At 36.2% G+C, this 10,901-nt stretch overlaps 1 protein-coding gene across 1 annotated transcript; it reads left to right on the top strand.

Annotated features, from left to right (window-relative positions):
• Nucleotides 1-1,418: 1,418 nt before the first annotated feature.
• On the top strand, nucleotides 1,419-2,375 carry LOC143580796 (uncharacterized). Its single transcript, XM_077063731.1, has one exon. The coding sequence runs from the start codon at nucleotides 1,419-1,421 to the stop codon at nucleotides 2,373-2,375; it is 957 nt and encodes a 318-aa protein (XP_076919846.1).
• Nucleotides 2,376-10,901: the final 8,526 nt, after the last annotated feature.

Below are 10,901 nucleotides of genomic sequence, written 5' to 3'. Positions count from 1 at the left end.
TGCTCCGGGAACTCGTAGCACAACGTTTTTAGTTATGAATCGTATGAGTTATACAGAGTTCGTTGATAACATATGTCAATGGGTTCAAATTGACAGAGATTCTTCTTGTCCGCAGTTAACTCTCTTATATGAATTCAATGGTTGTTCATATACAACATGTGTTAATGGAGAAAACGGTATGGACTTAATATACCAACTAGCTTCGCATGTCCATCCGTATACCTGTAATATTCATGTCACATGGACGCCGGTAGTTCCCACCTTGCAGCAAGGTGGTTCCATGAATTTGCTACATGTTGGTTCCTCACACGTCTACCAAGAAGACGAAGGCAGTGAAGAGGACGAAGAAATGGAAGAAACTGAAGAGAGTGAAGCCTCTCTTTCTGAGTATGAATCAGAGGAAGAAGATGATGGAATCCCTCATTTTCCTCAACAACAAAGTCAGGGACTAACTCAATTTCCTGAACTTAATGTTGTTGGTACAGGATGGGATGAAGACTATACTCCCCTGTATAATGATGGGAAGATGAGATGGTGTATGGGACAAAGACAATCCATAAATACGTTTAAATATGTATTTCACTTCTAAGAAACAAGTTGATTACGCTGTCAGAATGTGGAATATCAGCCACAACAGAGAGTTGTATATGGCTGAAACAAGACCAAAAGTCTGGCCAGCGAAATGTAAAAGTATCAAGGATACAAACAACCAGTCCCAAAGCTCTCAACCATGTCTTTGGACATGCACAGCCAGAAAGCTGGTAAATTCAATGTTTTTCAAAATAACAACATGGACTCCTGCCCATTCATGTTTCACAACTGTTTCTCGCAACAACAACCGGTCCCTAAGATCAAATGTTGTTGCAGCCCACGTTCAAGAGCAAGTTCAAGCAGATCTATCGATTAAAGTGAAACAAATTCAGTCTCTCATCAAAGAGAAACTGAATGTTGATATCACTTACGGTAAGGCTTGGGCGGCGAGAAAAAAGGCCGTCGAAAACATACACGGTAGCTGGGAAGAAAACTTCCATGAATTACCAAGCTACTTATTGGCACTACAACAAGCAAACCCGGGTACCGTTGTCCAGTGGTTACACCATCCAGGGAGTCCTGCGGGAAAACCAATATTCAACTATCTTTTTTTGGCATTCCGTCCAAGTATCGTGGCCTTTAGTTATTGCATGTCTGTAATCTGCATAGATGCAACCCATCTAAGGGGCACTTACAAAGGAAAAATATTGATGGCGGTTACGAAAAATGCAAATAACATGATCTTGCCGCTTGCCTACGCCGTGGTTGATGAAGAAACAAACAACAGCTGGAGGTGGTTTCTTTAAATGTTTGCGGAGAACGTTGAAGACCCCAGATCCCGAAGGTTGTGTGTAATTTCAGATAGGCATGCAGGAATCAAGAACGCCATGGAAAACTTGGAAGCCTGGCAGGAACCAAATGCCTACCATCGATTTTGTCTTAGGCATGTAAAGAGCAATTTCGCCACGTATTTCAAGGGTGTGAGCTTGAAGAAGATGTGTTGGGAGATCGGAAGCGCGACACAACAAAGAAAGTACGATCACCTAATGTACAACCTAAAGAGAACAAATAAAATGGCGTGGAAATACCTGAAAGACATTGATAGAAGTAAGTGGACACTCCTGCATGACAAGAAAAATCTCCGATGGGGTAACCTCACCACGAACATCTCCGAAAGCATGAACAATGTGTTGCGTGGTGCCTGGATGCTCCCGATAAGGGCATTGGTTGAGCATACCTTTACAAGAGAGGTTCACCAATACGTCATAAACTACCAACAGGCGTATAATTGCTCAACCCAATTTCCGGACCGCAAGTGGACATTGTTCCATGGTCGTGAAATAAGGGCTCGAGAACATAGAGTATTCCCTTATTCAGTACCTGAGCAAGTGTTCATGGTGAAAACATGCCTACAGACCTCCGATGAAACCGGCGATAGTCCTTATACGGTCAAATTCAAGAAGAAAACCTGCACTTGTGGTAAGTGGCACACTTGTGGTAAGTGGCAAATTTACCGGGTCCCTTGTATCCATGCAATTGCAGTTTGCCACTATCTACAAGAAGATCCAAAAAGTATTGTGAATAGCAGGTTTCACACAGACACATACCGTGCGCAATACAACAACAGCTATCATCTGGTGAGTCATAAAGAAGATTGGAACGACGCCGGATGGACACTTTATGGGGACGCAAATAAGATAACCATACTAAGAGGAAGACGTCGTGCGAGGAGGATGCGTAACGAGATGGATAACACCTATGCACAGGAAAGGACAGGGCGTCTGTGCTCTGGCTGTAAACAACCGGGTCACATGATCTACAGTTGCCCAAACCGACCAAATTAGTGCTGTTAGGTCTTGTATCTTGTGTTACTTTGTATGTGTATTATGTTAACCAGTTTAATATTTTGAGGAATGTTAGGTCTTGTATCTCGTGTTCTTGATAGTATTATAGTTTTTTATTTCATTATCTTTTTTTTGTTAGATGTCAAATAATCTTACATTACATTAAAATAATTTAACATATTTATACTTATTTAAACCATAACGTGCAATATTTATACAAATTAATATTAGAGTTATAAAAATTAAATTACGGTTATAAATAATGAATCCTACACTAATAAATTATCATTTAAACAAATTAGTTTTATAAAATATATAAATTAACATATGTAAATAGGTATAGTTTTTATAAAATATAAATGGAGATATGTAAATGTGTATTAGGTTGTTTGGTGGGTTTTTTTAAAGTTATAAAATTATAATGTGTGTTAGGGTGTGTGATAGGGTTTTGGTGGGTTTTTTTTATACCCAATACTATAACTAACGGAGGTTAAACGGGGTTAAGTTGGTTTGTTCCTAAGCCGCGATTGGCAATGGCGGCTCCCTCTTTTCTTCCTAAGCCTCCATTGCCAAAAGCGGCTCCCTCTCTCTAAGTCAGAAAAGCAAAATAAATTTACTCCTAAGCCGCTATTCCCAATAGCGGCTCAACCATTTCCCCTTTTTTTTTGACTTTCCCATTCTCCTCTTTTTTTTGTCCATACACACCATTTTAAATTTTTTTTCGAATATTAGTTACAACACTATCAGGCATACGGCTAATGAAATCTACCGCGGTGCTTTTATGTGTCCCCTGAATCACTTCCATTATTTTAAAACAAGAAAGATAATAATCATAAACGCAAAACATATTTACAATGGAAATACCTGAAGTGTAAAAATGCTCTAGAAGGCTTTAATTATTGGTTTTAGCGATTAGAATATATTCCATATGAATGTAAAGTTTCATAAACCTAAGCAAATATACTGTCACCCTCCATAGCTAACAAAAATTAACAGAGGCTATGATAATGTAAAACATGCATATTCTAGCCTTGAAAGTTGAAAAAAAATTAACAAAAATACTTTCACCTTCTGCTTTCCAGCTTAAAGATCACACACGCTTTTCTGGCGGTGGGTTTGATTGGTTGAATGACTGGCACATAGTTACTTATAACCGGGCCTAGTTTTCTCATCGCGTAATTTGTGCTTTCCTTATAATTTCTGGTAGCAAAATCTCTAACTAAACATATAACATAAGGAATGCAATCCAAGTTATGGTTTGGTCGTTCGGTTTTCAGTTGTTCAATCTGATTAAGACGGGCTCACAGATATTATTAACAAATAGAATATATACACAGTAAACTATAAGAAACTTTCCCATAAATACAAAATATATTCTTGCTAAATATAATCAGTCTAATAACTGGGATAGTTATTCGGGTATGGCATAAATCAGAAACAAATCGAACAATAAAAACCGGTATTTAGAATATGGCTTAAATACTATTTTAGCCCTTTCATGTTTATCTAGTCATTTATTTATCTTTATTTTCCGTTTATATTAATCTTCACGTTTAAATTTAAAATAAAAAACATGTAATGGCAATCGATCTAGAATATTAGCAATGACATTATATGACATGCTGCTGATAACATCATCTGGTGCAAACCTGGATGCATGTGTCCAGTGAATCAGTTCCATTATTCTAACAAGAAGAAATATATTAATACAAACAGATTTCTACGGATTTGCAACTTATAAAAAACACTGAAACCTTAATTCATATGAAACTTCATAATACTAGACAAGTTTAAACAACTAAAATTAAGATAGATCAATTTCAGCTACGGGGGAAGCTCGATGGAACTTCAACAATTTCTTAGCAAACCTTAACTTTTCATCCGATGCAATGGGAATGTCCGACCACCTGGGACTGATAACAATCTTTTTAAGGAAAGGGGAAGATGCAAGTACATACTTTAACAAACACACATCATTCTCTAAAAATCCCACATATTCATACATCACACTTCGAAGCTGCAGCTGCTCTGTCGTGCTGTAATCTACCGGTGGGGACGGGAGAAAAGGCTGCAAGAATCACTAGTATATATTCAAATCTTAAGCTATATACACGTATATTTTATGTTATAAAACAAGCAATATGGTGTCTACATACCGCGTTTCTTGCTTTGATTTCAAGAGTCCGCAGATTCGGGCAGCTCCTAATCAATTCAACAGCACATGATAACTGCACATCATAGTTTAAAAGTATATCTGATAATTTAAGAACCTTTAGGCTGGGAAAAGAGGCAGAGAACCTCTGTTGCGCATCATCATTCTCCAACTACAAGAAAAGCCATTACACATACTTAGAAATATACGAGTCTTATGTTTCTGTACGAAAAGTAAACTTCAAAGACACAAACAAGTTAGCAATATTAATTACCATGGAATTTATAAAATTCAACTCAAACTCTTCAAGTTTCGGAAGAGAACCAAGAAGCTCAAAGATTGTACTGGAACTATGAAAATCCTTCATAGTGTCAACATTACACAAATATAAAGATAGTCTTTTGAGATTTTCAAGTTTTGCAATCTCAACTACTTTTACTTTGTTTGAAGAAGAAGATAACTTCAAATTCTCAAGTAAGGGACACCGAGTGATAAACTCCCCAAGTTCATTGTTTTTTCCACTTACGTACAACTCTAAGCTCAACAGGTTTGGAAAACCATGAAAATTAGGTGGAAGATTGAAACAATAATCTCTACTCTTAAGAGTGAGTTCCTTAACTCCTTTTCTTGACAACAATATAATCCAATGACTGATATCTTCATCGTCAACATCCAATCCGGCATATACTTCGATGACACACTTTGTAATAGGCCCTGTAAGATGAAGAAGCCTACTAACTAAAACCCTCACTTGATTATTTTGATCTTCTGTTTGTGTTAAATATTCGAAGAAGTCCTCATCGAATACGAGTTGCGTAAGCATATTCCACTTAAACCTCCATGCTTTTGATAAGACATCAGTCCTCACTGCTTCTTGTAATGGCAATCGATCAAGAATACTTGTTACCACGTTATCTGGCATGCGGCTAATAAAATCTCCTGGTGCAAACTGGAACGTATTATGTCTTGGTTGAGTCGGCTCCATTATTCTAAGAAAACAACACATACTAATCATCATATCACAAATAGAATGAACAATTAGCCAGATTCTATTTTTTAAAGGATATGTTACAAAAGTAAACTTAAAACTCAATTCAGAAAGAAAAATACTTAGATTCCATATTTGCACAAAATTAGGGTTTAGGTATGCAAAAAATGTTGATCGTGAAAAGTTAACAAACATGGCTTGATTTGTTTAGATTGCTACTGTGAATCAACAGATAACTAAGCAAACAACTTATTTAAATCCGTAAATGAAATTTTGCAGTAACAATATTATTACAAACCCTAGAATGCTTAATTTACCTTGAAATAAATTTCACAAGAAGCAACTCTTGTTCTAACCTTGAAAGAAACAACGCAGAAGATGTCTTCGATTATTACTCAGGTGGAATTAATTTGAACACACATCTTTATCTCTGGCGAAGAAAAAGGACGTTAACTTCACTCCACATACTTTTTATACGTTTATTATTAAATGAAGAATAATAAAACATATATGCCAGTGCAATGGGACAAATAATAGTGAAAAAAAAAGGAAATTATGTGTGTAATGGGTTGAAAGTGGCCCATTTAATTAATACAAACAACCCCTAAGTAATATTGGAATAACCTTGTTTTTAATTCTTATGTATAAATAATATTCAATCTATAAGTACATTTCATAATCTAAACTTGTGCCCCTCAACAGTGGCGGAACTAGAACTTGTCAATCGGGTGGTCGTAATTAGGCTTGTAAACAAACACGAACAAGGCATGTGTTTTTTAGTTTGTGTTCGTTCATTAGGGAAACAAAGTGTCCGTTTTCGTCTATCCCCATTCGTTAATAGTATAAACGAGTGATTTACGAACAGAAATGAACATATATAACTTAACATAGATGGACGAACACTATTAAATAACCAGCGACTAAAACAAATTTGATGTATTTTATATACGTAAAAAGCCTAAATTATAAAAAGTGTTATATAACTTATTAGTATAAACTAAATAGTGAATAATCAATCAATCAATCAATCATGCCCAGTAAAATCCCACCGACAGCAAAGCTATAAGTAGGGTCTGGGGAGGGTGGGATGTAGGCACACCGTACCTCTATCCAAAGGAATAAAGAGGTTGCTTCCAGAGAGACCCTCGGCTCTAAGAACATGCGTATGAAGCAAAATAAAGGAAAATAAAGCAAAATAAAGGAAATCAAATTTTAACAGTTATATAAAAACTAGTACTAATTATAATAATATTAATATTAATATTATTATATAATATTAATAATAAGATCACAGTTTAACAGCTATATAAAAGCTAATAATAATAATAATAATAATAATAATAATAATAATAATAATAATAATAATAATAATAATAATATATGCAAGGGAAATACCATTATGGTATGTGGACTAAATAAGTTAAGTCTAAGCCCTAAGGTATTCAATTCTCTCTAAAAATCCTTAACTTTAATTCTACTTCTCCACGAATTCCTATCCTCAACCATGTCCTCGGAGAGGTTTAGGTCTATCAAATCATGCCTAATCCTCTCATCCCAAGTCAATTTCGGTCGTCCTCTACCCCTCCTCCCCTCTATAGTAATGTTTTCTACGGATCTAACAGGATTCGTCGTCTGTTTTCTCTTTACATGTCCAAACCATCTCAATCTCCACTCTCTTATCTTGTCTGCTATGTTCGCCACCCCTAATCTCTCGCGAAACACAACGTTTCTTATTCGGTCTAGCCTTGTGTGCCCACACATCCAACGTAGCATTCTCATTTCTGCTACCTCCATCTTCCGCACTTGTGCCTTTTTGATGGCCCAACAATCTGTTCCATATAGCATTGCAGGTCTAACTGCCACACTATAGAATTTTCCCTTTAGTTTAGTCGGGAAACTCTTGTCGCACAATATACCTGTGGCTGCTTTCCATCTACACCATCCTACCTGAACTCGGTGGGTCACATCACTGTCTAATTCCCCATCGCTCTGTACAAAAGATCCTAAATACTTGAACTTCGTTACCTGCGGGACCACCTGCCCTTCAATTGTGATCTGTGTGTCTTCATTGTCGTTTATCCCACCAAAATCACAGTGGAGGTACTCCGTCTTAGATCGGCTAATCTTTAAACCTTTTGTCTCTAAGGTTGTTCGCCACTCCTCAAGCCTCATGTTTAGATCTTGTTTTTTCTCAGCAAGTAACACAATATCGTCTGCGAACATCATGCACCACGGGAGAGTCTCCTGAATCGACTTTGACAACTCATCCAAGACTACTGCAAAAAGAAACGGGCTCAACGCTGACCCCTGGTGAAGACCTACCTCTACAGGAAAGAAATCAGTATCCCCCACTGGCGCACGGACACTTGTTTCACTCCTGGTATACATATCCATAATTATCTCTATGTATTTCCTGGGCACTCTTCTACCCTCCAAGCACTCCCAGAGCACCTGTCGTGGCACACTGTCGTAGGCCTTTTCTAGGTCAATAAACACCATATGTAGATCACGCTTCTTCTCCCTATACTTTTCCATTAATCTTCTTATAAGGTGTATTGCCTCTGTGGTGGAACGCCCCGGCATGAAGCCAAATTGGTTGACCGTAACCTGAGTTTCTCGTCTAAGTCTACCCTCAATCACTCTTTCCCATAGCTTCATAGTATGACTTAGTAGTTTGATTCCTCGGTAGTTACCACAACATTGGGCGTCTCCTTTGTTCTTATAGATAGGAACTACAACGCTGCTCCTCCACTGGTCTGGCATCTTACCTGATTTGAGAATACTATTGAACAGAGTAGTTAACCACATGACTCCTTCCTCCCCCAGACACTTCCACACCTCGATGGGTATGTTGTCTGGCCAACCGCCTTAGACCTTCCCATCCTCCTAAGTGCATCCTTCACCTCTTCTCGTGTGATCCGACGGTAGTAGCAGTTATTCGATTGTTGTCGTTGAAAGTTTGTGTTGTCATGTTCTTCTTGGAAAGCTGTCCCATTGTTAAAAAGATTGTGGAAGTAGGTTTGCCATCTTAGCTTGATGTCCTGCTCTTTGACCAGTACATGCCCATCTGTATCCTTTATGAACTTCAACGGTCCTAGATCTTGCCTTCTACGCTCCCTGGCTTTGGCAATCTTAAACATAGCATGTTCCCCCTCTTTTGTTTCTAGACTTTCATACATCCGTTTAAAGGCCGCCTTCTTTGCTTCCGCCACTGCCTTCTTCGCCTCTATCTTGGCCGTTTTGTAGTTGAATAAACAATAAATTTGTTATGTATGTCAATAACTTAACTAGTTACATATCTTTTAAAATATAATAAAATTTTTGACGAAAGATATATTTTTAGTTTAACGGATAGCTAGACTTTATTAGTTAATTCGTTAAAAAAAACCTAAATCAAACTTAACAATAAACTTAACAATATATCTTAACAATAGATATATTTTTAGTCTTAACAATTACTATTATAATTTTAGTTTAGTTTTAAGCCTTGCCAGTAATAATCAAATTAGATCCTTCAAAAAAAATGAATACCGTTCTTTATTTTGTTAACTAAAAAGTAACAACTTAACTCGTATATACGGGTGTGTTACAGGTTAATTCTTCTTGTTGGTCAATAATCTTGTAATTGAGAGAACAAAAAGACCAGAAGGGTTAACGGGTCAGGGTTTATAAGTTTTGCATTTCTAGGAACATACGTTCTATCAGCGTGTCAAAAACGCTTCTGGTTTGTTACATATGGGGCGCCATAAGTTAGTTGGGAATTTACAAAATGAAAAACAAAACAAAATGTGTATTATTTTCCGTTGTTATAGAAAGGAAAATAAAAAGAAGAAATAGCCCAGAGTGCAGCCCACCCGTTCGCCTGACTGAAACCTTTCAAATCAATCTCATATCCATTGTGATTCATTCCAAAATAAGATACCAAACATCGCGTTAATTCATACTAGACTAACAAGCACATGTTCATTTCTCCTTACACATCGAGGCCATAAATTCATACGGAAAATAAAAAAAGACAAGTTCAAAGGCTCTGAAACTAATATAGATCGACATCAACATCAAAGGCTCGATGGAGCTTCAGCAACTTCATAGCAAATTTCAACTTTTCATCTGGCGTAATCGGACCGTAGGGATAAATAACAATCTTTTTAAGGAAAGGGGAACACGCCGGTAAATACTTTAACAAACATACTTCACTATCGGAACCTTTCAAATATTCAAACATCACACTTCAAATGCAAATATATAAGATTATATAAAACGAGCAGTATGATGCATACCCAGTAACTTGCTGTGATGTCAAGAGTCTGCAAATTCGGGCAACTCCTAATCAACTCATTTATGATCGGATTTGAAAAGATTTTTTTACATCAAAACTCTTAACATATTTACAACAAGATCTGTACATAATTAATACGTATGTTCCGTTAAAAAAATAATTTCAGGAATTCACAAGCACATTCATAAGGAATGTAACATAAGGGCTGTAATCAGAGTTATGGTTTGGTCGGTTCGGTTTGCAGTGGTTCAATTTGGTTAAGACGGGCACACGGATATCATTAACAAATAGAATATATACACGGTAAACTATAAGAAACTTCCCCATAAATACAAAATATATTCTTGCTAAATATAATCAGACTAATAATTGATCTAGTTCTTCGGTTATGGCATAAATCATAAACAAATGATGTTTAGAGAGAGTTTGTTTATATATGAGTGGTTATGATGATTAATTCTTTTTATTAACATTTAACACCAACCTAACTACATTTGGATATTTAGACCAGATGGTATTTAGAATATGGCTTAAATACTAATTTAGCCCTTTCATGTTTATCTATTCATTTATTTATCTTTATTATTCGTTTATATTAATCTTCACGTTTAAATTTAAAATACAAAACATATAATGGCAATCGATCTAGAATATCAGCAATCACATTATTTGACATGCTGCTGATAACATCATCTGGTACAAACCTGAATGCATGTGTCCAGTGAATCAGCTCTCCATTATTCTAACAAGAAATATATTAATACAAACAGATTTCTACGGATTTGCAATTACTTATAAAAAACACTGAAACCTTGAAGGACTAATCCAGATCATCCATACTTAGCGGGTCACTAGCGTAAATAGTAAATACTTATAGTTTAAGTGTTTTATGTATAAAGTAGAAGGGTTTTATGTATAAAGTAGAAGGATTAAACTTGTATATCCTTATAACTTGTATATCTCTATATATATGTATCGATGTGTAAAACATCAGACACAACATTATTCAATTTGATCTTGCAATTTATTCATCTTATTTCTCTTTGATTCTCAATTAGCGTTCATAATCTGGGCAACAAATTGGTATCAGAGCATCAGGCTCTCTCG

Source organism: Bidens hawaiensis, unplaced genomic scaffold (assembly GCF_021521415.1).
Source record: "Bidens hawaiensis isolate Kalapana, Puna unplaced genomic scaffold, B.hawaiensis_p1.1 tig00030599_1, whole genome shotgun sequence".
NCBI classification, from domain to species: Eukaryota; Viridiplantae; Streptophyta; class Magnoliopsida; order Asterales; family Asteraceae; genus Bidens; species Bidens hawaiensis.
The sequence above is the reverse complement of the archived record's forward strand: the minus strand, read 5'-3'. Positions and strand labels throughout refer to the sequence as shown.